Source organism: Geotrypetes seraphini, chromosome 8 (assembly GCF_902459505.1).
Source record: "Geotrypetes seraphini chromosome 8, aGeoSer1.1, whole genome shotgun sequence".
In the NCBI taxonomy this organism is placed as follows: domain Eukaryota; kingdom Metazoa; phylum Chordata; class Amphibia; order Gymnophiona; family Dermophiidae; genus Geotrypetes; species Geotrypetes seraphini.
The window spans coordinates 180,612,536-180,640,469 of NC_047091.1; the positions used below are offsets into that span (position 1 = coordinate 180,612,536).

At 46.1% G+C, this 27,934-nt stretch overlaps 1 protein-coding gene across 1 annotated transcript in view; it reads right to left on the reverse strand.

The window, feature by feature from the left end:
• NF2 (neurofibromin 2) overlaps window positions 1–27,934 on the reverse strand; it is a 190,145-nt gene that overhangs the window by 19,678 nt on the left and 142,533 nt on the right. The window contains 2 exon segments of the mRNA XM_033954223.1: window positions 17,784–17,943; window positions 19,490–19,617. Of these exon segments, the coding sequence (XP_033810114.1) occupies window positions 17,784–17,943; window positions 19,490–19,617 (288 nt within the window).

The following is a 27,934-nucleotide window of genomic DNA, read 5'->3' on the forward strand; positions in this document are numbered from 1 at the left end:
CTCCGGGACCCCAACAGTGTAGAGATCACCTTGTCTGAATATCCCTTCTTGCTAAGGCGACCCCTTTCAAGAGCCACGCCGTAAGACAGAAGGGAGACGGGTCGAACATGGGAATGGGACCCTGCATCAGAAGGTCGTCCGAGAGAGGCAGAGGAAGAGGATCCGCTACCAGGTGCCTCACCAGACCCGCATACCACGGACGGCGAGGCCAATCCGGCGCCACCAGCACCACCAAACCCGGATGGTAAACAATGCGAAGAAGCACTCTGCCCACCAGCGGCCAAGGAGGGAACACATACAACAGCCCCTCCGTTGGCCACTGCTGGACCAGAGCATCCAGACCCTCGGCCAGACCGTCCCTGCGACGACTGAAGAAGCGGGGCACTTTGGCGTTGCCACCCGTGGCCATCAGGTCCATCAGGGGCTGCCCCCAAGCCTGCACTATCAACTGAAACGCCTCGGCGCCGAGACACCACTCTCCTGGATCTAGGAAGTGACGACTGAGGAAGTCTGCCTGAACATTTTCTACTCCTGCTATATGAGAGGCCGAGAGGTCCAGCAGATGGGATTCCGCCCAAACCATGAGCAGAGCCGCCTCCTGCGCCACCTGAGTGCTCTTGGTGCCCCCCTGACGATTGACATAAGCCACCGCCGTGGCATTGTCCGACAGCACTCTGACCGACTTGCCCAGCAACAGGGAGTGGAAAGCCAATAGCGCCAGACGGACCGCTCTGGTCTCCAACACGTTGATCGACCAGGCGGCCTCCTCCGCGGACCAGGTGCCCTGAGCTGAGTGACCCAAACACTGAGCCCCCCAACCCAGAAGACTCGCATCCGTCAGGAGCACCGTCCACTGCGGGAGATCCAGACCCACCCCCTGAACTAGGTGAGGGGTCTGGAGCCACCAACGCAGACTGCAGCGCGCCAAGCCTCGCAGGGGAACCGGAACATCCATCCCGTGCCTCTGGGGAGACCACCTCCGGAGCAGAGCATACTGGAGAGGACGCATGTGGGCCCGCGCCCACCTCACCACGTCCAGGGACACCGCCATCGACCCCAAGACCTGGAGGAAATCTCGCGCCCGAGGACACCGGGACGCCAAAAGCAGGCGAATCTGAGATTGCAATTTGCTCACCCGGCCCTCTGGGAGGAAGACCTTCCCCAAGGAGGTGTCGAACAGCACCCCTAGGTACTCCAGACGCTGAGCCGGGACCAACCGACTCTTGGAAAGTTTGACCACCCAGCCCAGCGACCGGAGAAACTCCACCACCCGAGCAGTAACCCGAGAGCTTTCCTGCAACGACTTTGCCCGAATTAACCAGTCGTCCAGGTAGGGGTGTACCAGGATGCCCTCCGACCGCAAGGCTGCCGCGACGACCACCATCACCTTGGTGAACGTCCGAGGAGCCGTGGCCAGCCCAAAGGGAAGCGCACAGAACTGAAAGTGCCGACCCAAGATCGCAAAGCGCAGGAAACGCTGATGAGAGGCCCGAATGGGAACATGCAAGTAGGCCTCCGTCAGATCGAGAGAAGTGAGAAACTCCCCCGGCTGAACCGCCAGAATGACCGAGCGCAGAGTTTCCATACGGAAAGAGGGAATCTTGAGAGCCCTGTTGATCCCTTTCAAGTCGAGGATGGGCCGAAAGGTCCCCTCCTTCTTGGGCACCACAAAGTAAATGGAGTACCTGCCCGTGCCCCACTCCGGAGGGGGCACCGGAACAACTGCCCTGAGATCTAGCAAGCGCTGAAGGGTCTGGCGAAAAGCCTGCGTCTTCCCCGGAGTCTGACAGGGAGAAGCGAGGAAAAAATCCGGCAGAGAGCGGGCGAACTCCAGGGCATAACCGTCCCGCACCACCTCCAGGACCCACTGATCGGACGTGATCTCGGCCCATTTGGGGAAAAATTCGCGCAGCCGGGCCCCCACCGGAACCAAAGGGGGCGCCGGCAAGGCGTCATTGTGCAGGACGGGAAGCGGGGGAACCGGCGGAGGGATTCCCTGCCCCCCGACGGGCCCCCCGAAAGGGCTGCATGCGCTGGAAGAACCGACCCCGGGAAAATCCCGGAGACTGGAAAGAAGCAGCCCCACGCCCAGGGCGATACTTGCGAAAATCCCGCAAACGCCCCCGGGCCGCACCCCCCCGAGACGCCGGGCGGGCACGGTCCTCCGGCAGACGGGGAACTTTCGAGTCCGACAGAGTCTGAATCAACTTATCCAAGTCCTCTCCAAACAAAAACGACCCCCGAAAGGGAAATTTAGTAAGCTTAGCTTTGGACGCAGCATCCGCCGCCCAAGCGCGCAGCCATAACACACGCCTTGCGGCCACGCCAAAAGCCATAGACTTAGCCGAGATCCGCACCAAGTCATATAGAGCATCTGAGAGGAAAGAGGCCGCCATCTCAATCTTCGCTACCTCCTGATCCACCAGAGACCAGTCGTCAGACTCTCGATCCAAGACCCGCTCCGCCCACCGAAACACGGCGCGAGCGACCAGTCCCCCACAAATAGCCGCCTGGACCCCAAAGGCAGAGACCTGAAAATTTTGCTTAAGGATGCTCTCCAATTTGCGCTCCTCAGGGTCCCGCAAGGCAGAACCGCCCTCAACAGGCACGGTATGCCGCTTGGAAATTGCCGAGACCACCGCATCCACGACCGGCGAAGCTAACGTAGCCCGATCCCCTTCAGGAATGGGATACAGGCGAGCCATGCTGCGCGCCAGCCGAAACGGCGTCTCCGGCGTTTTCCACTGCTCCAGAATAATATCCCGAATATCCTGATGCATAGGAAAAGAGCGGGAAACGGAACGGATCCCCCGCAACAGGGGGTCCCCCACACGCGGAGTCTCCGGCGGCGCGTCCTCAAAACGCAAGACCGAAGAAACCTGCTGAATAAGGTCAGGCAGCTCATCTTTCTGAAAAAGACGCACCACGGACGCCTCGTCACTGGAGAACGGGAAATCCGACAACCCGCCGCCAGCTTCCGTCCCCTCCAGAGAGTCCTGGAACTCCTCAGAAGGGTCCAGGTCCTCCTCCAGACCGACCCGTTCCTCCGACCACAAACTCTCGTCCCACGACACCCGCGGACGCTTGGACAAGGGAGGCGGCGGAGGGGACGTCACGCCAGACGAAAGAGGCAAAGCCGCAGGGAGCGCGGAGGAAAACCCACCCCCCGAAACCCCCTGGGCGCAACCGGGACCCCCAGCCGCCTGAAAATAGGCTCTGCATAAAGAAAAGAAAAATTCAGGAGAAAACCCCCCCGAGGGTCCCAAGGGACTCCCTGCCACAGCAGGGGACCCAGCAGAACCTTGCCCCTGCATAGTCAAAACAGGGGGAAGGTCACCTGAGGTGGAAGACAAAATGGAGGGGCCAGACAGAGAAGATGGCGGTTTTCCCGCCAAAAAAGCTCCCTCCATAGCCTGAAGCGGCTGAGAAACCTGAATAGTCTCAGCCGCTAAAGCAGGCAAGCCGGCATCAGCTGTCAAAAAATCAGCTGAGAGGGAATCCTCTAAAACCCGACCGTCGGCGGTTTGGGGAATCCCTCCGTGGGCGGACGGAGAAGACCGGGCTTCCCCACCGTTCCCTGCCGACTCGCGAGGCACCATCGGCGGGGAGCTCTGGGCGCCTGCAGCCGCTGCCGACGGAGCTCCTCCACCGCACCAGCCTGAACACCGCTTGCACAGGCCGGCCGCGAGTGCCTCGCGTCTGGAGCACAATGAGCACTTTTTCCCTTTAGAAGTGCTCATTGCTCCATACGCGACCTAGCTGTAAAAAAGTGCCGGTTAGTTGAAAAATTACAGTAAAATACAGTTTTCTTAAAGGGATACAACCCTCCAGACCAGCACTACCTCAGGATTTTTTTTTTTTTTTTTTTTACAGAACAGACTCCACAGGCTCTCAAAGCAATAGCCTTGCTTGATTTAGGGGGCAAGGCTTACTGCTGAGGCTCCTCTAAAAAAATGTGGGGAGGTGGAGGAAGTGGGGGGAGGGACCCCGCTCGTGACCCGCCGGGTTTGACACCCCCGAGGTCGGACGAACCCCCAAACAGAGTCCGCCCAAGCTCCGTCCGGCTAAAAACAGGGACAATAAACCCCCTAAACAAATTCCAACAGCCCTACCAAGGGAGATGGGTACAGATCACTCAACACCTGCTGGAGACTGAAAGAAGACTGAGGGAAATAGAGAGGAGGGGCTAGGATATACTGTCCCAAAGTTTTGTTTTCAGTCTCCACCTGCTGGTCATGATTAGATATATACCCATTCGTAAAGTTAACCTCTACTGGTCTGGAGAGTGCTAAAGAAAGACAGGTTGTTCACCCTCTCCAAGGTAGGGAGAACGAGAGGGCACTCTCTAAAGTTGAAAGGGGATAGATTCTGTACAAACATAAGGAAGTTCTTCACCCAGAGAGTGGTGTGTTAAGTTCCAAAGTTATTAAAACTGAAGCAGTGAGAAACTGATTACCTAAGATCAATAAAGAAAGTATAGGAGTTAAGACATTCTGAAATAATGAACACTTTTTGAATTCACAGAACGGAGTCTCTAGCCCAATCATGTGGGAAAGAGAATCCATTCTGGCAATTCTTTTGGCCCCGATATTCAAGTCTCCAGCCACTTGAACAGGTGGAAAACTGGAACGCTCTTCCGGGGGCTGTTATAGGCAAAAACACCCTCCAGGGATTCAAGACAAAGTTAGACAAATTCCTGCTGAACCAAAACATATGCAGGTAAGGCTAGTCTCAGTTAGGGCACTGGTCTTTGACCTAAGGGCCGCTGCGGGAGCCGACTGCTGGGCACGATGGAGCATTGGTCTGACCCAGCAGCGGCAATTCTTATGTTCTTACCTCTGCTCCCAGCTGACAAAAGGTCGAGCTGTCCCTACCAGTGTTCCCTCTAAGATATAGCATGCACAACCACACACTGTTTTTAATGTGGCCATGCATCATTCCTGAATCTGCTGCAGGAGAAGTGTAGGAGTCTCTTCCACTGGAAATGCTGCTCAGTGAAAACAAATGAAGCTGCGACCATATTCTTAAGTACAAGTCATACTGAAGTCGGGCGTCTGTAACTCGGGGACTGCTTGTAATTATATCTGTGAAGAAAAGACTGAGTGCACTTTTTTTAGACCCATGAAGCACAACTGAGGTCTTTATCTCCACTTTTTTCTTTGTGTTTTTTCCAAGTAGCTCCTATTTGTAGATTTTGGTTAAAGGGCAGTAGCTTTTTCTCCCCAACAATGTCTGAGCACAATTATCTTTTAATTTATGATTTCATTGATTGGATAAATGTTACACCAGGGAGGTAAAATTCCTAGACGTCATAAATGACTGCTTCTTGGAGCAACTGGTCCACAAACTGACAAGAGGGGGAGCTATTTTAGATTTGGTCCTTAGTGGAATGCAGGACATAGTACGGAAGGTATTTGTGTTGGGTCTGCTCAGAAACAGTGATTATAACATGATCAAATTTGAGCTGATAACTGGAGTGACATCACTAAAGAAATCTACTGTAGCGGCATTTAATTCTCACAAGTTGACTATGATAAAATGAGGAAAATGGTTAAAAAGACGCTAATTGTGCAGATAAGTGACCAGGCGATCCTTACGCCCACCAGTCACCCAGCTGTCTACATTCCTAATGACTGAATCTCCCACCACATCTGAGCTGTTACCGCCCTGGCCAGTGCTAAAAATGCTAACGCGGCTTTGTAAAGGAGGGGATTAAACAAGGAAATACAATTCCATCTTGCTGTGTTTACAGGTTAATCCCTGGAAGTCATTTTGGGCTATGCCCTCACCAAAAGTTAATTGGAAAAAGTCGTTTTTCAAAACAGATTTAAAAGCTTTTAAATTAGGCTCTAAACATAAGTAACTTGGGACTCGGTTCCAAAGACTAGAAGCTAAATAGAAAAAGGTTTTTGATCTAGTAGACTCCCATTTAGTTCTATAAACTGATGGCAATACCGATCTATTTTCTTGTAAAGATCTAAGAGATCAAATGGGCATATAAAGAATAGTTAAAGAATTCAGACAGCTAGGCTGCACAGAATATCAAGTTTCATTAAAATTTTGATGTATCGCAATATCATAAATTCAAAGCGATTTACAATTAAAACCAGGGTCTCAGTTATTAACTACAACAAACACACGAACATTACGGACTTATACAAAGGAGAAGTGGAGAGAACTACAATAAGCCTAGTAAAGAAGACATGAAAGGTAAGTACAAAGGGAGGGTAAAAATTTTTAAAGTATAATATCCCGCGCAGGAAAACTTGGAACATCCCTCCCCTTTAGAACCACAGAACTCTGGAACAACCTCTCATCCCCGCTCAGAAATTCAAGCTCCTTCCAATCCTTCCGCAAACACTTGAAAACTTGGCTCTTTTCAAAAATCTAATCACCTCCCGTTCTCCAGTATCCTGTCCCTCTCTATCTCCTTAGTCTCTCTTCTATATCCCCTCATTGTAGTTCCTTTCCTCTTAACTCTGTAAACCGTACCGAGCTCTGCGCTGCGGAGATGGCACGGTATACAAACCCAAGGTTTAGTTTAGTTTAGTTTAATTTAATTTAATAAAAAGGAAATTAAAAGGTTTTTTTTTCTCAGAACCTAAGACAAAGGAATTGCGAGTTTCTGCAATGAATGGGATCAAAAGAGAATCCGACAATTATGTCTCAAAGGAATCCTTATACAACCAATATTTGAACAGTCCTTTACATTTACTTAGCAATTTTTCTTCCTTAATAAATGATGGTAAAGAGTTCCATATTCTGGGCGTTGTAACCACAAAGATCGTATCTTGTCTTGTTTTATTATACTAAGTGATAGAACGAGATTTAGGAGTAATCATCAGTGCAGACATGAAAACTGCCAATCAAGTGGAGAAGGCTTCATCTAAGGCAAGGCAGATATTGGGTTGTATCAATAGAAGTTTCGTCAGCTGAAAGCCTGAAGTCATAATGCCGTTGTACAGGGCCATGGTGAGACCTCATCTGGAGTACTGTGTGCAATTCTGGAGGCCACATTACAGTAAAGATGTGCGCAGAATTGAATCAGTTCAACGGAAGGCCACCAGGATGATCTCGGGGCTCAAGGGTCTCTCGTACGAAGAGAGACTGAACAAATTGCAGCTCTACACTCTTGAGGAACGTAGGAAGAGAGGAGACATGATCGAAACATTTAAGTACCTCACGGGACGTGTCGAAGTGGAAGATGATATTTTCTTTCTCAAGGGACCCTCGGCCACAAGAGGGCACCCGCTCAAACTCAGGGGCGGAAAATTTCATGGCGACACCAGAAAGTATTTCTTCACAGAGAGAGTGGTTGATCATTGGAACAAGCTTCCAGTGCAGGTGATCGAGGCAGACAGCGTGCCAGACTTTAAGAATAAATGGGATACCCATGTGGGATCCCTACGAGGGTCAAGATAAGGAAATTGCGTCATTAGGGCATAGACAGGGGGTGGGTAAGCAGAGTGGGCAGACTTGATGGGCTGTAGCCCTTTTCTGCCGTCATCTTCTATGTTTCTATGTTTACTAGGTTTTTGTCCTCTGATTTCAAACTTCTAGTATGAATATATGGAATAATATACCTTTCTAGGAATGATGGTGCTTTAGTTGTTAATATTTTGAATGTTAATAATGCTATCTTATAGGAGATTCTGTGGACAATTGGAAGCCAATGAGCTTCTTTGAGAAGAGGAGTCACATGATCAAATTTTTTCCTATTTGTTATCATTTTAATTGCAGTGTTTTGAATTAATTGTGGTTAAGTGTTTGAATTTTAAATTTGATTCTGTATGGGACCAACAACCAGGGATACTGCAGGAAAAGAGGCATAACATGATCAAATTTGCTTTTATGTCCATGTAATTTACCATAAATACTGTAGTTTGTAAAGTCTGAAGGCGTCTGAGATTAAATTTAGTGATACCAGCATAACTAATAGCACAATAACTGATTTTGGATGTAAAGAATGCATGAATTATCAGAATGTCTTATTGCTCTAACCCCACCTTTTACAAAACCGCAAAAGTGTTTTTTTAGCACAGGTTATGGAGCAAAAGTGACCAGGAAGCTTGAAAGGCAAAGGAAAAAGGATACAGATGGTATAAAGGATTATAAGACTGCACTGAACTCCTCTAGAACACAGATGGAATAAAATGATTATGGAAATAGGATTTCCACTATATTTAAGCTAAACGAACGTCAGGAGCAGCACGAAAAACTGCTTCTGCGGTTTTGTAAGACGGGGGGGGGGAGGGAGAGAAGTGATCTAAGCATGTAAAATCCTTTTTTCACCATTTCTTAAGTTTGATCTGTAACTGTTAAGTGTGAATCTATAATCACACCCAAGATATCTGAACTTATTAACTGATCCAATGGTTTTACCATTGAAGGATAGTGCGAGGCCAGGTTCTATTCTTTGTCCTATGAACCAGCAGAAATAACTTTAATGAAGGTTCAAAATAAGTCTCTTTGACCTCAACCAAGAATAAATAGCTGATAGACAGTTATGAAGATTATCTATATTTGATGTGACCCTGGGCAAATCACTTAATCCCCCTATTGCCCCAGGTACAGATTGTGAGCCTGCTGGGACAGGCAGGGAAAATGCTCGAGTACCTGAATAAATTCATGCAAACCGTTCTGAGCTCCCCTGGGAGAACAGTAGAGAAAATTGAATAAATAAATGATGACTCATGCCAGATGCAATGAATCACTAGTAAAAGAGATTTTAAAACAAAATCAAAACTGGTCTCCACTGCATAAAAGTTGTGCTGTATGTTCACATTTTAATTAGAATCTTTTTATTATCAAATATAACAAGTGATGTAAATGCACTGAACCAAACTAAGCACATAGGCAAGTATATGATCTACCATGTTGCTATCAGTAGTCACCATGGGGAAATTCTAAAACTGGCTCCCTACGGACACCTAATTTAATTGAAGAACGCCATTAGAAACGGCGAGGTAGAAGCGCTTACCAGCCCATGAATAGCACCTATGTAGGTGCTTTAGGCCATCGAATGCCAAAGGGTCATTCCATGTCAAGTGTCCAGAACAACCATCTCAGGGCATGATCTCAACTAGGTCCAGAGTTAGGGCCCCCTTTACTTGGGCCACTTTTTGTATCCAAGGAAGATGTCAAGTATAGACCCTCCTTGGGTTTTTTTTTTATAAATCTTTATTCATTTTCAAATATTACAACAAGTGTATAATAATCAATCAGAAATATTTTTAACTAATCACTTGAAAATCTTATTTATATTCCTCCAAATATATAAATCTAAAAGAATCCCACCCCTCCCTCCCATATACTAATAATTAACAATTATCAATTCTTATCATTCATACTCCCACCCTCCCTCTTCCAATATTGAGGTGTTTAAGATGTCTGATCATTAGAATAAATAATCAGTGGCCCCCAAATCTTTTTAAATTTATTATAATTACCTTGTTGTATAGCAAGCACCCTTTCCATTTTATAAATATGGCATACTGAATTCCACCAGAAAGTATAATTTAGTTTAGTATAATCTTTCCAATTTCCTGTAATCTGCTGAATGGCGACCCCTGTTAATATTAATAAAAGTTTATTATTATTCGCTGAAATTTGGCTTTTAAATCTCATTGAAGTACCAAATAATATAGTATCATATGAAAGGGCAACATGATTTTCTAACAATGAATTAATTTGGGACCAAATTAACTTCCAAAAGGCATTTATATAGGGACAGAAAAATATTAAATGGTCTAATGTCCCAGCTTCTAAACCACAATGCCAGCATCTATTGGACCTCGAACTATCTAACTTCTGTAACCGAACTGGGGTCCAAAAAGCTCTATGCAACAAAAAAAACCAAGTCTATCTCATAGATGCTGCCCTTGTAGTTTTTATTCTCCAAGACCAAAAACATGGCCATTGAGAGGCAGAAATTTGGTGCCCAAGCATATGGACCCTCCTTGAAATTGGACCAGTTGGCATAGAATTACCCCAAAGTAGGCATGGCCAACGCTGGAAGTGGCGTTAGGCGGTCAAAAGCGCCTACATAGGCACAAATCACGCAAAGATAGGCGCCAGAAATGTAGGACGGGAAAAACCTGGCCTAAATTTTCAGTGCCTATCTTTCTCTTAGGCGTGATTCTGAAAGCAGCGCCGATGCATGATTGACAGGTGATCAGATATCAGTGTCGGTTACAGAATCCGGCCCTCTATGTTAACAAGCCAGCCTCATATAGAACAATGATAAGACTAAACAATAAATCATCATTCTCTCTGAAATACCATATTATCCCCCCAACCTGTTCTCTTTCTCCCCATGCCTCAGCTTCTAATACCATTCCCCATTAACACCAGCCAAAGTAAATACAGCAAAAACCACATCCACTATAAAGCAGACGGGATGTCTGAGGAGAGATAAAGAGTGAGGCCAGCTTTTTTGACAAGAACGATTGTCGGGATTTCCGAGGAAGCTGATGCGAAACGCGTCAAAACCTGCTAAGCACCATTTTTGCTCCAACACAGATAAGTTGCTTTCAAAATATTTTTGATGGATAAAAACTTTTCTGCTGTCAACAGAGACTTAAGTGCTATGATTAAAAAAGGAGAGATTTCTATTGTTGGGGCAATGCCCTAGTCTGGTTACTCAGGCTTTTTTTCTGAGCACGTAAGAAAGACATATTGAAATTTATTAGGTTGTGAAGCAGGGTTGTTTTCTTTTCTTTTTGGTGCATTGTATTTCATTACCCTTGGGGTTACATAAACAACAATAGTCCCAGTGTGTGTTGGGTTTCCTGCAACATATTTTTTTTTTTTGTTTTTTTGTTTTTTAAATTTTTATTAATTTTCCATCATATAACAACAAGTGTGTCATGTAAGATTCATACAATTATCTTAAGTATACACTTGATATATCTATAACATATTGTACATGCAATATATCTTATATAATCCTTGCTATAATTAGACATCATATAAAAAATTTTTATCTTGTAATCAACTATTATTCAATTATGAATCCCTTTCCCTCCCCTTATTTTGTTAATTTTACACAATATAACAACTATTATAATAATTTATTTATGTATTTATTATAAAGAGAATAAATCCAACCCCACTCCCCTCCTTTAACCAGTATCTTATTATGGGAAAAATTTTTTCAATCATTACAAAAATCTGTTAATGGTCCCCAAATCTTCTTAAACTTATCGATATAACCTTTTTGTGTTGCAAATGTACGCTCCATCTTATATACATGGCAAACTGAATTCCACCAAAAGTTGTAATTTAATCTGTCATAGTTTTTCCAATTATATGTTATTTGTTGTACTGCTACTCCAGTCAATATAAATAAAAGTTTGTTATTATTTGACGAGATTTGACTCTGAGCTCTCATTGCAGTACCAAAGAAAATCGTATCATATGTCAAAGCTACCGGATTTTCCAACATCCTATTTATTTGAGGCCGAATTGATTTCCAAAATAGTAATATGAATGGACAATAGAATAAAAGGTGGTCTAATGTCCCTGCTTCTAGATGACAATGCCAGCATCTATTAGACTTAGAGCTATCAATTCTATGTAAACGAACAGGGGTCCAAAAGGCTCTATGTAAAAGAAAAAACCATGTTTGTCTCATAGATGCTGATATTGTACACCTTAACCTCCAAGACCAAAGCCGTGGCCATTGAGATGCATTAATCTGATGCTTAATCTCAATGCTCCAAATGTCCCTAAGACCATTTTTTTTTTCTTTTTATTCACAAATTCAGATATCAATTTATACCACACTGCGGCCTGGTGACCCATGGAATCTATCTGAAAACATAAGAATTCCATATTATGATAATTATTAAGGTTTTTCCATTCAGAGAACCCCACCTGAATGGCCTGTTTCAATTGCAACCATCTGAAATATTGTACCGGCCCACATATACATCATCTCCAGAACAGGTGTAAATTTGCACACTAAGGAGACTTGGTCTGGGAGCCTATTTCATAAGAGGTGCATAGGCTCCTACTGATGCAGGAAACCGAGGAACAATGTCAGCTTGTCATCATCTCCCCTTCTCCCCCTGTGGGAAGAAAACTAGGTAGCACAATGAGAAATGAGCTCTGGGTTCTTTAATTTGTGCTCTCTCCATGTTGCTGACATTTTATCTATTGAAGTTTATCATTTCTGTCTTTTTTCAGGATCTGGCAACATGGGCAGTTTTTTTGCAACCTGTCATCACAGATCCAATATAGATTTCAAGACAGTGTAGAGAATTCTGGTAGCACATTTCATTTTTTTGACATAGCATGATAGGCTAGGCAAGAACAGAAGCGCAGGTTGTCTGTTTATAGACACATTACTACAGTCTCTCCTCCTGTGAGCTCTAAGAAGCTAGCAGAAATCGGGCCAGGCTAATACTTAGATGAAAAACCCTCAAGTACCGTATATACTCGAATATAAGTCGGGTAGCTTAATATTTAAGTGCCCTGCTCTGTCAGGCTCTGCACCCAGCCCCCTCCCTGCCATGCTCTATACCCAGCCCCCTTCCCTCCCTCCCTCCCCTGTCAGGCTCTATACCCAGGCCCCTTCCCTCCCTCTCTCCCTCCCCTGTCAGGCTATTCACCCTGTGTCCCTCCCTCCCTGCCTTGTCAATCGTACCTCCTCTGCCGATCCCTGGTGGAAAGAGGTGCAGTGGACAGGAGCGAGCTTTCCACACTCCTGCCCTGCTGCTAACCCGGTCGGTCGGTGACTGCTGCAAGTTCTGGTTTCTTCAGCCGCTGAGTGTCACCCAGTCAGGAAACTGCTCAGCGCTGAGCAACAGAGCCAAAGCACACTCCTGCTGGGTATTGCTCAGCGGCTGAAGAAACCAGAACTTGTGGCAGCCACCGACTCATCGGGTTAGCAGCGGGACAGGAGTACGGAAAGCTCACTCCAGGGATCGGCAGAGGAGGTACGACGGACAGGGCAGGTAGGGGAGCAGGGTGCAGAGCATGGTGGCGGCCTGCAATAAGTCCGGGGGGGGGGGGGGGGGCGCTGGCCTGAATATAAACTGGGACCCCCATTTTTTGGATCAATTTTTTTGCCCAAAAATCCTGGTTTATATTCGAGTATATACGGTAATGCAAAGGAAGTGTAAGCAGTCGTTAGGAAGCTTAGGAGGAACAAACCAGAAACAGTAAGGACACTCGTTTGCTACCAAAGGTGCCATCTGTCAAAGGAAAGTTAGACCTTTGTTCTTATCCTATTTTTCAGTCTTATGTGGCTTATTTGGAATGTAAACCACATGAACTGAATTTCCATAAATGTGGAATCTGGAAACCAAAGGAGCAGTGAGAGGTTTTCCCTCGACTGACATGTGAAAACCGCGAGAGCGGGAAAGCAGCGAAAAATACTAAGAGACGTTGATGAGCGACTTCTTAGCTCCGCGGAAACTGAGGAACCGCGCGCCCTACGTCGGGCGGGAAGGCACTCGCACATACGCGGTTCGGGCTATCGCGAACTTTCTAAAGATTTAAAGTGGCGATGCACTTTTAAAGTGGTCCGTACCAGGGCTCCGTCGGTGATGTCACCCATTCGTGAGAGTATGCTGCCTGCTTGTCCTGGGATAATAATGCCGTTGTACAGGGCCATGGTGAGACCTCATCTGGAGTACTGTGTGCAATTCTGGAGGCCACATTACAGTAAAGATGTGCGCAGAATTGAATCGGTTCAGCGGACGGCCACCAGAATGATCTCGGGGCTCAAGGGTCTCTCGTACGAAGAGAGACTGAACAAATTGCAGCTCTACACTCTTGAGGAACGTAGGGAGAGGGGAGACATGATCGAAACATTTAAGTACCTCACGGGACGTGTTGAAGTGGAAGATGATATTTTTTTTCTCAAGGGACCCTCGGCCACAAGAGGGCACCCGCTCAAACTCAGGGGCAGAAAATTTCATGGCGACACCAGAAAGTATTTCTTCACAGAGAGAGTGGTTGATCATTGGAACAAGCTTCCAGTACAGGTGATCGAGGCAGACAGCGTGCCAGACTTTAAGAATAAATGGGATACCCATGTGGGATCCTACGAGGGTCAAGATAAGGAAATTGGGTCATTAGGGCATAGACAGGGGCTAAGCAGAGTGGGCAGACTTGATGGGCTTAGCCCTTTTCTGCCGTCATCTTCTATGTTTTCTATGCCTGATGGTGATTTTTTGGAAGCTTTTCAAAACCCAGACAAAGCGCCGGGTTTTGAAAAGCCATCCGGACCCCCAAGGACATGTCCGGGGAAATCCAGGCATCAGGTAACCCTAGTGTTATATGCTCAAACTTGGTAGCTTTGCTTCAGCCCTCCTCACAGCAACATTTTTGCTTTCACTTCCTTCCCACAGTCCTGCAGGGAGTCAATCTTGCTGACCAACCCCCCCCCCCCCGAACACACATACACCTCCCACTCCCAGCAAAGCCATTTGTAATTTCCACAACGAACTGGGAAAGTAAGCGATTACTTGTGGCAAAACTGAAAAGAAGGAGCGGCTAGCATTGGGAGGCAAAGGTGACTACTAGCGGCAGAAATCATTTGTGTCGTTCCCTCGTGCCCTCTCCATCCCCTTCCCGCTTCAGTTCAACACAGCAGAAAACCATAAACACAAGGGAACTGGACCTGAGACAGAATCAAAAGGCACACAAGCTTTGCACTGCACAGACAAAGGGACACGGAGCAATCTGTCCATCGGGTACCACCCTGCATGCTGCGAGCAACACCACACGGTTAGTTGCTACATTCCAGACTCACACTCACATTTCCTGATTCCCACCTCCCTCTAGAACAGGGGTGTCAAAATCCCTCCTTGAGGGCTGCAATCCTGTTGGGTTTTCAGGATTTCCCCAATGAATATGCATGAGATCTATGTGCATGCACTGCTTTCAATGCCTATTCATTGGAGAAATCCTGAAAACCCGACTGGACTCTGGCACTCAAGGACCAGAGTTGCCCACCCCTGACATAGACTGCTCTGGGAGAGGTACTGTGGAAGTGAATGTGATTGTTTGGGGGTGGGTGAATGAGGACCAGGACTAACAGTTAATTGGAAGAGCACATCATCAAGATCAGGGGTCCACAAAGTCCCTCCTTGAAGGCCGAATCCAGTTGGGTTTTCAGAATTTCCCCAATGAATATGCATGAGATCTATGTGCATGCACTACTTTCAATGCATATTCATTGGGGAAATCCTGCAAACCCGACTGGATTGCGGTCCTCAAGGAGGAACTTTTGACACCCTTGCTCTAGAACATTGGGGCTGGCAGGCTAGACACAAAAAAGACTACAAAGGTAAGGGAGCAGATTTTGCACGAGCGCTCATGCACCGGTTACTGCTACATGGGTGAAGGGGGGACATCCCATCATCACATACACAGAGTACCTGGGAATAACCTACTTGGAAGGCTCATATGCAGATAGGTCTTCTACCTTGGGCTTGAGGCTAAACCAATAAAATACAGTGAAATGAAAACCTTCTCTGTGACATTAGCAACCTGAATCATGATTCATGCAATCTAAGCAATGCGAGGACTTCCAAAACCATCACTCTAGGCTTGGAAATGTGCACAGGCATGCGGGGAGGAGCTGTCTTAGAAACACAAGACACGGTGGTAGATGAAGAGTTTCCAGTTCAACTGGAACGCGTTGCCAGAGGTTGTGGTAAGAGCGGATAGCATAGTTGGTTTTAAGAAAAGTTTGGAGGAAAAGTCCATAGTCTGTTATTGAGAAAGACATAGGGGAAGCCACTGCTTGTCCTGTATCGGTAGCATGGAATGTTGCTACTTCTTGGGTTATGACCAGGTATTAGTGACCCGGACTGGCCACCGTGGGAACGGGCTACTTGGCTTGATGGACCATTGGTCTGACCCAGTAAGGTTATGCTTATAAATAGAGGATTACTGCTCAGGTCCTGGACCTGTTGGGCCGCCGCGTGAGCGGACTGCTGGGCAAGATGGACCTCAGGTCTGACCCAGCAGAGGCATTGCTTATGTTCTTATGGTCTTACTATTAATACCACAGACACTTCTCGATCTCTGGTTCTGCAGTTGCTTTCTTACTAGAGAAAAAAAATGGTTGCCCTTTCATGATTTAACTGACCCATTTGAGGTCTCTCTCTCACATACTCCACCTTCTATTTAAGGACATATATCTTTAAGTCTGTAAGACAGACCTAAACCCTGCATCATCTTGATAGCGCTCCTCCAGACTGCTTGAGGCACAGCCTTCAGACCTAGCCATAGTTATAAAGAAATATGGGCTAGATTCACTAACTCTCCGATCCGTGTGCGATTGGAGGCAGGCCAACCGATTCACCAACCATCTGCATGCAAATGGTGGCGCTCGGAGGCACGCCCCCCCCCCTAATCGACTGCACGGATCGCTAAACCCTGATAGTAGTGATAGGAGAAGCAGCCTCCTGTCATTGCTGTCAGGGCTTCTGCCGGCTTTTTACATTTTTTTTAAATCGGGCAGATATTTTGCGTGTTTTACACCACGCACTGCGGGGAAGGGCAGCAGAGCACAGGAGAGTCGGGGGAGCCAGAGAGAGAAGAGTCAGGGCAGGCCAGTTTTTTACACAAGCGACTGGTCCTTTCTACTGAACTCACAATCTGTTAAAAAAAATTTCTAAAAGGCAAAGAAAAGAGGTAGCCGTTATTTCCATACTAACATTCCCAAAGGACTGAGACAATGGAAGAATTATCTGCAAAAAAATAATAATCCTGGATTCCAATTTCCAAACAGAAGCAGAGGTTCAGTTCACTCCAATAGGGAATAAAAGATATGGGAGCTCCTCCCATACTAAAGCAGATAAAATGGAGACAGACATCTCCCCTGGATTATTCAATCAGTGCCAAAGTATGACAGAAGGGGAGGAGCTCTTAGGCAGAGTATGTGGGGAGAAAGGCAGCAGTTTAACAGTGTGTTTGAGCTGTGCCAGTCTGAAGGAAGGAGCACAAATGATTACACATTTCATGGAGGATGAGAACATATCTGATGAGATGGGGGGAAAATGTGAGAAGGAAGGAGGTTTACATTAGAGAATGACACGGGGACAAATTTTTCCCCAGCCCCACAGTAACTCAATTTCACCGTCCTGTCCCTGCAAGTTCTGTCACTGTCCCTGCCCCATTCCTGTAAGCTGTGCCTTAACCAAACAAGCCTTGAACACTTATGATTTGAAAGTGTTTGAGGCTTGTGTACATGAGGACGGAGCTTAGGCATTGGTGGAATGAGGCATTATGACATCACAATCTCAGCTCTAGAATGTTGCCACTTAGGATTTTAAAGTGTTTTGAGGCTTGTGCAGATGAGGACGGAGCTCAGGCATTGGTGGAATGAGGCATTATGACATCACAATCTCAGCTCTAGAATGTTGCCACTTAGGATTTTAAAGTGTTTTGAGGCTTGTGCAGGTGAGGACGGAGCTTAGGCATTGGTGGAATGAGGCATTATGACATCACAATCTCAGCTCTAGCATGTTGCTACTTAGGATTTTAAAGTGTTTGAGGCTTGTGCAGGTGAGGACGGAGCTTAGGCATTGGTGGAATGAGGCATTATGACATCACAATCTCAGCTCTAGAATGTTGCCACTTAGGATTTAAAAGTGTTTCAGGCTTGTGCAGATGAGGATGGAGCTTCCAGGAATGGGGCAGGGACAGGAAAAGAACTCAAGGGGACAGGATGGGAAAATGAGTTCCTGATGGGGAAAATTTTGTCACCGTGTCATTCTCTAGTTTACATGCAGTGTATAAAGGATGGGAGGTTGTGGTACCTTTTTGATGGTATTCTGTTTGTTGCTGCCTCGGTCTGTGTTTTCATTGTGCAGAATATCCAGCGACGTCTCTCGCTCCTTCAGCTTCAGTGATTCAATCTCAGTCTTCAGCTCGTTCAGCTGCTCCTGCAGGTGTTTACTCTTCTCCATGTACTCCACTCTGCCAAAAAGATGACAAGGACTAAAGCTGAGCACCGGGCAAGAACACCCAAAACCCCAGGGAAGGACCAGCTCTGTGATTTTCAAGTTCAGTTCTCGAGGCCTGCCCAGCAGTTCAGGTTTTCAGGATGTTCAAAGTGAATATGCATAAGATGAATCCGTACCCCAGAGGGGGTCAATATTCAAAGAGTTTGTCGGACAAACACTGCTGTTGTAATCAATCTCCCCCCTCCCCTGCTGATCAGCTAAAGTGTGTCCAGGCAAAATACAGCCTGCATAGAATTTAGCCAAAGAGGATACAGTTAAAATTTGGCCAGTCAGTGCTGGACAATCTTGTTGGCCAAATAACAGGCCTAATATTATCCAGACAACCCTCCTGCCTTTAAAAGACTAACCAAGTCATAAAACCTCTTCCTCTCTCTCTCCCATACCCTCTCTAAACTAAACTAAACTAAACCTTAGGTTTGTATACCGCATCATCTCTACATTCGCAAAGCTAGACACGGTTAACAGGAGTTAGGGTAACTCCAGAGGAGGGAAGGATGAAGAGGAAATTTAGAGGACTAGAATAATCAGAGAGTGAGGAAGAGTTACATTTTTGAGAATAGCCAGGTTTTCAGATGTTTACAGAAGAGTTGGAGGGAGCTCAGATTCCTAAATAAAGAGCCCATCCCTATCTCGGATGCTTGTTCCTTCCTTCCCACTGGCCTTATGTTCAGATAGGGAACAAAACTATTGGATGGGTGGAAGGAAGTTTGGGTTGCTGCTGGCCTTTTCCCATCCCCCCTTCTGCCTGATCTCCCAAAATAAATCAAGGAATCCTGCAGCAGCAACTCCCCCCCCCCCCCCCGCTCTTTCCATATAAGCTAGGTCCCAGGACAACAGAACTCCTTCCATTTAAACATGACAGCAGATAAAGGCCAAATGGCCCATTTAGTCTGCCCATCCGCAGTAACCATTATCTCTTTCTCTCTCTGAGAGATCCCATGTGCCTATCCTAGGCCCTCTTGAATTCAGACACAGTCTCTGTTTCCATCACCTCTTCCAGGAGACTGAGGTGGTGGAAAAAGAGACCGTGTCTTCCCAATGTTTCTTTATCTTTAAAAAAATATTTCCCTGGAGCAATGTTACTTTTCCTCCTGACTCTAAATTTAAAAAAATCACCCCCACCCCTAACAGCAGGATTCCCCTTCTGCACTGTCACTGAAAAATAAAAATCAGCCCAGTTTCTCCCTTCTCCCCTTCATCAAGGCCGACCAAAAAAAGGGACTGTTCCAGCTGAATTCCTCTCCCCCCAACTGAGTCCAAGCACACTCAAGAGTGTACATTCAGGTCACTTAAAACCTCCTTTGCCTCGGGTACAAACTTAAATTGTAAACCGTCCAGAGAGAGAGAAAAAAATACCTACTATATTTGAACGTACAATGCTTTGATAGCTTTTGTGCTTGCAGGCGGTACGTACGAAATGAAATTTAAAACCAATTCAAATGGCAGGGCAAGCCAAGTGCATGTGTACCAGCGTGAGCACAAACTGCTGGCAAACGTACTTCTCCTTCTCGATCTCCATGGACAGTCTCTTCATGTCTGTGTCCTTGAAGTCAAAGGAGAGACTTTCGCTGATTACGTTGAAGCTGGGGAGTTCGGTGGGCAGTGCTGTTGTGGTTGTAATCGTCGGCTAAAACAAACAGAGCCTGCGTTAATCACCTTTGGCCAAGCTTAATGTTCCAGCTCTTTTCATGGACCATAAGCAAAACCTTCTCACAAGAGAAAAGGAGGAAAGCAAAGCAATTTCTTGAGCACAGTGGTTAAAATTACAGGAGCACGAAGAGCTCAGAAATGGCACAGTGAGAGCACAGCGGGTTGGCCCGTGCTGAAGCACCGACTGAGCTCTGCAGCCGAGGGGAAATGACTCGTTGCCTCCATCGCTTGCACCTCACACGACAGCAGTTTGAGAAACCATGATCCAGTGTGACCCCCCCCCCCCCAACTCTACTAGCAGTAGACTGATTTGGGCAATGGTTAACCGTATCAATGCAGAATTAAAAAAAAAAAAACAACCCACACAAATGCTAATTATGAATAAAGATGAGGTAGTCATGCAGGGAGTAATTTAAGAGCAGGTCATCTATGTGTAAAGTCCAAAGGGGGCTTATGTTATAAAGACCAAAGCAAGGCACTCAATCACTTCACTTCATATTTTTGGTACATATTTAAAAGCATTTGTTTCAAGCAACTGAATAAAAAGAGGAAGGGAATTTCATTTAAAAAACTGAAAAAAATGGACTGATGATGATTTAAGCTAATCATTTCTATAGCGCTTCCAGACATACGCAGCGCTGTACATCAACACAGATGAGACTGTCCCTGCTCAAAATCATGCAGAGTTATCTTATGATACTGTGATATTTGGAATGTCTATGAGAAAAAAAGAGTCAGATATCATCGTCTAATAATAAACTTTTAATGATCATGACGGGAGTTGCCATCCAACATATCACTAATAATTGGAAAGATTATAGGAGGCTTAATTTTAATTTTTGGTGGAATTCATTATGTCACATATATAGAATGGAAAGATCATTAGCGGTACAGAAGGGAAATTATAAAAATTTTATTAAAATATGGAAGCCATTAACATCTTTTTGTCATGATTAATGCCATTTTTCTATTAATTATACACCATATAGTATTGGGTGGGGGGAGGGTTTCAAGTATATGATCTTATAATGATTTATGGGCTTTGAGGGAGGGTGGGGGGTTACATTTGTATTTATAAGTTATAATGATAAGATGTTCAAGTGATTAAATTAATTGTGTTTATTATGAATTTCTGTACACTTGATGAAAGTTTAAAAATGAATAAAGAATTTAAAAAAAGAGCTTACAAGCTAGTCAAGACAGACAAACTGGACAAGACGGTGCATCAAATACTCAGTGCTCAGGTGGGGGAATTACAGAGGGAATGATAAGACGTGGGTTGGAGTTTGGAAATGAAAGAGCTAATTGGGCTGCACCCCTGATGCTCCAATAGACTGATTCAGTGGAGGGATTTACCCTTGTGGTTTTATTTTACAAGGATGATATGAGCATTTATTGGATGTACCCTTATAAGAAAGGGAAAAAGGCCACTAATCGGATCCAACAGGCCCTAACTATCAAAAGGAAAGACTGCACAGGCTTACCACCTCCACCTGCTGGAGAACGAGCACAGACTGATTGTAGATGGGACTGCAGTGCACAGCCTACTTGTATTAATGCCAAAAGTCAATGTGTCGCAATCTCCCCCTGCTGGTAGAGGAGTGTAAACCCATTCGTCTGTGCTGGTCTGGAGGGATGCTAAAGAATACGCATTTCCATCAAAACCATGCTTCCGCTGACACTGTCTCCTAAGAATGATTACGTGCTTACTTTACAAATGCATAAAATGCTTTTCCCAAGCTGTGACAGAGCCTGGTATTCCATGCCAGATTCATTTTTTTAGGTGGGGGATGGGAGAGGGAGGAAGAGGTATCAGAAGGTGACATATTAACCACAGGGGAATCCAGGAAATGGACACCCCTCTCCCCTTTTTATGCTGTCCATGGAGTGCTGCTCTTTAGGAGTACTTTTCTGAAACTAAGACATCCCGGGTTGCAAGTATAAACCCCAATATCAATCTTTTTGGAAGTTCTGAAATAGGAAATGGGGGTTTTTTTAGGCTTGTCTGAAACACACGCACACCACGCTCCCCTCCAATATGTACCCTAGGGAAATGGGTTCAAATCCCATGCTGCTCCTTGTGACCCTTGGCAAATCGCTTAATCCCCCACTGCCCCAGATACATTAGATAGAGTGTGAGCCTTCCAGGACAGATACGGACAAATGCTTGAGTACATGAATGGAAACCACTTAGGTTATAAGTGGTATATAAATCCTCTATAATAATCCTCTAAGTGCGCATACGCACTTAGGAGGCTGTGCTACCTGACATCGTGCTGTGTCCCTCCATGGCCGTATTCTATTTACGGCACGAGCAGCAGCTTGAGGCATGTGCAGCAGCTTACAATGGCTGGTAGCGTGCAGCGGTTTGAGGCGCGTGTGGTGGCTTGGACGGTTATCGGCGCGTGGAGGAATTTGAGCGGTGGTGGCGGTTTCTCTCCAGATAGCTGAGAGGAACAGCTGGAGGGTGTCATACCTGTGTTACAGGTTCTCTTTGGTGGGAGGGGTGTGCTGGGGGGCAGACAGCTTTGCTTTGGGGGGGGAGACAGAAGGGGGCCACAGAGAGACAATCAGGGAGAGGGAAAGGGGGCTGCTTTGGGGGGAGTGGTGTGCTGGGGGCAGACAGCTTTGCTCTGGGGGGGGAAGACAGAAGGGGGCCACGGAGAGACAGGGATGGCACAACAGAAAAATATAGGCAGGCATAGCACAACAGGGGGCCAGGGGGAGAGGGAAAGGGGGCTTCTTTGGGGGAGGGGTGTGCTGGGGGGCAGGGGGGTGAACAGAAGGGGGCCACGGAGAGACAGGCAAGCATGGCGCAACACAGAAGGCAGGCAGGAGGCCAGGGAGACAGAAAGAAAGACAGACAGACAGAGGGCCAGGGAGAGACACAGACAGAAAGAATGACAGACAGACAGCGTCCAAGGAGAGAGAGAGATAAAGAAAAAAAAAGACAGATAGACATCTACTCTGGCACCCGTTAATGTAATGGGCTTAAACACTAGTACTAAAATAAATAAATATGTCCATATTTGTAAAAATCAGAATTTAGACGTTTGTGTGCTTAAAATGGCTAACAAATGTTTATATTCCAGCACAAACATTTATATTGCTATTAACATAAATATGTATGTGCTGGAACAAACATTTATATGCCCATGTTAAAAAACGTTGAAACATTTTTAAAAAATGGATACAACAAGGGAAATGTTCAAAGGCATTTAATGATTAATGTTAATTTATTATTCTTTTTCCTTATGTGATAATTTTTTTTTTTTTTTTAATAATTCTTTATTCATTTTAAAACTTTCATCAAGTGTACAAAAATTGCAACACAATAACATAGATTTAACCACTTGTACATCTTATCATTATAACTTATAGTTGTAAATATAACCCTCCCTCTCCCATCCTGAAATCCTTTTAGTAATTTTTATTTTACATGTAATAGAAACCCTCCCCCCACCCCACCCTTATCTTACATATTAAATATAGAAATATTAGGAAAATGGCATCAATCATGACAAAAGGACGTTAATGGTTCCCAAATTTTAATGAAGTTTTTATAATTTCCATTTTGCACCGCTATTGATCTTTCCATTCTGTATATGTGGCAAACTGAATTCCACCAAAATTTAAAATTGAGCCTACTATGGTCTTTCCAGTTATTAGTAATATGTTGAATGGCCACTCCGGATAAAAGTTTGTTATTACACATTGATATCTGACTCTTTTTTCTCATAGACATACCAAAAAGTACAGTATCATAAGTTAATGCTACGTGATTTTCCAATAAACAATTTACTTGATCCCAGATTGAGTTCCAAAAGGCTAAGATATGGGGACAATAGAACAAAAGATGATCTAAAGTCCCCATATCCAGATTACAATGCCAGCATCTATTAGACAAAGAACTATTTAACTTTTGCAATCTAACTGGGGTCCAAAAAGCTCTATGTAACAGAAAAAACCAAGTTTGTTTCATAGACGTTGACATTGTACATCTCATTCTCCAAGACCAAATTTGTGGCCATTGAGATGCTGAAATATCATGCTTGATCTCAATGCTCCAAATATCCCTAAGAGTATTTTTAGGCTTTTTTTTAACCAATTCACTAATAGTTTTATACCAGAAAGTCCCAGAAAGTCCGCCTGAAAACATAAAAATTCTATGCTAGGTTGAGTATTCAAATTTTTCCATTCAGGGAACCCTGCCTGAATGGCCTGCTTCAATTGCAACCAACGAAAAAATTGCGATTTGTGAAGCCCAAATTTATGTTGCAATTGTGTAAAATCCAGCAGCTTACCATTAGTAATTACATCATTTAAAGTTCTGATACCTGCAATTATCCAATGTTTCCAGACGATCTTGAAATCGCCAATTTGAATCTTGGAGTTTAGCCATATGGATTGATTTGTTGAGTTATTAATAGTAATTGCTGTTAAATTACTGACAAACCGTAATGTTTTCCAAGTATCCATTAGAATTCTATTTTCTTTGTACAATCTGGGCATCTTGATACTGAGCACATGAGAAAGATGTAAAGGAAACATGAGTCGCCATTCCAAATATAACCAATCAGGAGTATACTCAATGAGATCCGGGAGGACCCAATACATACCTTGACGTAAAATATAGGCTTGATGGTACCTATAAAAGTTTGGAAAATTTACCCCACCCTCCTTAATTGGTCTTTGCAAAGATGCTATAGCAATTCTAGGAGTTTTACCAAGCCAAATAAATTTTATAATAATCGAGTTCAATTTTTTATAAAAAAAATCCATGAAAAAATACTGGTATCATACCCATTTGATAGCAAACTACAGGTAGAATCATCATTTCAACTGTTTGAACTCTCCCCCACCAAGATAAATGTAATGGATTCCAATGCTCACATAATTCCGTAACCTTTTTTAACAGCCTTTTTTCATTTTCTTTTACAGTCTCATCTACTGTATTTTTAATCCATATTCCTAAATATTTTAAACCATCATCCTTCCAAACGAAAGAAAAGGACTCAAACATACTTTTTAAACAATGTACATTGAGTGGAAGAAGTTCAGACTTATTCCAATTTATTTTATATCCTGAAAATTTACCGAACTTGTCTATCAAGTCTAACAAACAAGGAATGGAGGAAACAGGATTTCTCAAATATAATAAAATATCGTCTGCATAAGCAGAGAACTTATATTCCCAATCGTTACGAGGAATACCCTGTATCCCCTTTGCTTGATTAATAGCTAATAATAGGGGTTCTAATACTATATCAAAAAGCAAAGGAGATAGTGGACAACCCTGTCTAACTCCCCTATGTAAATGAAAACGAAGGAGAAATTAGGTTCTTACCTGCTAATTTACTTTCTTTTAGCTTCTCCAGACCAGTAGAGGTTAACTTTACGATTGGGTATATATCTAATCATGACCAGCAGGTGGAGACTGAAAACAAAACTTTGGGACAGTATATCCTAGCCCCTCCTCTCTATTTCCCTCAGTCTGCCGAATAGCCAAGCAGAACCAAGAACTGGAAAACAACAGAGAGAAAAAACAATACTCCGAAAGGAGTAACAAATAACATACCCAAAAATGCTGTTGGAAAATGCAGAGGAGAAATTCCCGAAGGAAGAAGGTCCCCACAGCTCGCCAGCTAAGCCAGCCGAGCCACAGCCGCTGTTCTTTAATTCTCCCCGGCCCTAGAAAAATACTAGAACCCGCAGCAAAAACCAAAAACTGCCCGCGCAACAGCCCCAACAACAACAACAACAGACAGGGTGGGGACCTCTACTGGTCTGGAGAAGCTAAAAGAAAGTAAATTAGCAGGTAAGAACCTAATTTCTCCTTCTTTAGCACTCTCCAGACCAGTAGAGGTTAACTTTACGATTGGGACGTACCAAAGCAGTCCCTCTCACGGGCGGGACCCCCGAAGGGCCGATACCAGAACACGCTCACCGAACACCGCGTCCCGACGCGCCTGAACATCTACCCGATAATGCCGAACAAATGAATGCAAGGAGGACCAAACTGCAGCCTTACAAATATCCACCGGAGGCACGAGCGACGACTCAGCCCAAGAAGCCGCCTGACCCCTAGTGGAATGAGCCTTGAGAAACTCCGGAACCGGCTTCTGACTCAGAAGATAAGCGGAAGCAATCATCTCCTTGATCCAACGCGCAATAGTAGCCTTAGAAGCGCCAGCCCCCCGACGAGGACCCGCCAGAAGCACAAAGAGATGATCGGAGCTCCGAAAATCCCGGGTCCGCTGCACATAAGCATGGAGGACCCGACCGACATCCAACTTGCGCAGCTGTCGTTGCTCAGAAGAACCCTCCCGACTACCCAAGACCGGGAGGACCACCGATTGATTGACATGAAAAGGAGAAACTACCTTCGGCAGAAAGGAAGGAACAGGCCGCAAAACAACCCGCTCCTTCGAAAACTCCAAGAAGGGAGCCCTACAAGAGAAAGCCTGTAGCTCAGACACCCGTCTAGCAGAAGTAATGGCCACCAAAAAGACCGACTTCAGCGTAAGGTCCTTCAACGAACAGCCATCCAACGGCTCGAAAGGAGGGCGCACTAGAACAGAGAGAACCAGATTGAGATCCCAAGAGGGAATCGAGGGCCTTATGGGAGGCCTGATCAACTTGGCCGCCCTAAGAAAGCGAATCACATCAGGAATGGCTGACCAACGCTGACCTGTCACCAGCCCCCGAAAAGCCGACAGGGCCGCCAGATGAACCCGAAGAGAAGACCAGGCCAGGCCCCTATCCAGGCCATCCTGCAAAAACTCTAGAATGTTAGGCAGAGAAGCGCGAAAGGAGACCACTCCCCGCGCTCGGCACCATTCCTCAAAAAGACGCCAAACCCGTACATAAGCCCGAGAGGTAGAAAGCCTCCGGGACCCCAAAAGTGTAGAGATCACCTTGTCGGAATATCCCTTCTTACTCAGGCGGCCCCTTTCAAGAGCCAAGCCGTAAGACAAAAGGGAGACGGGTCGAACATGGGAATGGGACCCTGCGTCAGAAGATCGCACTCGAGAGGCAGAGGAAGAGGATCCGCCACCAGATGCCTCACCAGATCCGCATACCACGGACGACGAGGCCAATCCGGAGCCACCAAGACCACCAGCCCCGGATGGCGAACAATGCGAAGCAGTACTCTGCCCACTAATGGCCAAGGAGGGAACACATACAACAGCCCCTCCGTTGGCCACGGTTGGACCAGAGCATCCAGACCCTCGGCCAGACCGTCCCTGCGACGACTGAAGAAGCGGGGTACTTTGGCGTTGCCACTTGTAGCCATCAGATCCATCAGGGGCTGCCCCCAAGCACGCACTAGCAACTGAAACGCCTCGGCGCCGAGACACCACTCTCCCGGATCCAAGAAGTGACGACTGAGGAAGTCCGCCTGAACGTTTTCTACCCCGGCAATGTGAGAGGCCGAGAGGTCCAGAAGATGCGACTCCGCCCAAACCATGAGCCGAGCCGCCTCCTGCGCCACCAGAGTGCTCTTGGTGCCCCCCTGACGATTGACATAAGCCACCGCCGTGGCATTGTCCGACAGGACTCTGACCGACTTGCCCAACAAAAGGGAGTGGAAAGCCAACAGCGCCAGCCGGACCGCCCTGGTCTCCAACACGTTGATCGACCAGGAGGCCTCCTCCGTGGACCAGGTTCCCTGAGCTGAGTGACCCAGACACTGGGCCCCCCAACCCAGGAGACTCGCATCCGTAAGGAGCACCGTCCACTGCGGAAGATCCAGACCCACCCCCTGAACTAGGTGAGGGGTCCGGAGCCACCAACGCAGACTGCAGCGCGCCAAGCCTCGCAGGGGAACCGGAACATCCATCCCGTGCCTCTGGGGAGACCACCTCCGGAGCAGAGCATACTGGAGAGGACGCATGTGGGCCCGCGCCCACCTCACCACGTCCAGGGACGCCGCCATCGACCCCAGGACCTGGAGGAAATCTCGCGCCCGAGGACACCGGGACGCCAAAAGCAGGCGAATCTGAGACTGCAATTTGCTCACCCGGGCCTCTGGGAGGAAGACCTTCCCCAAGGAGGTGTCGAACAGCACCCCGAGGTACTCCAGACGCTGAGCCGGAACCAACCGACTCTTGGAAAGGTTGACCACCCAGCCCAGCGACCGGAGAAACTCCACCACCCGAGCCGTAACCCGGGAGCTTTCCTGCAACGACTTGGCCCGAATTAACCAGTCGTCCAGGTAAGGGTGTACCAGGATGCCCTCCGACCGCAAGGCTGCCGCGACGACCACCATCACCTTGGTGAACGTCCGGGGA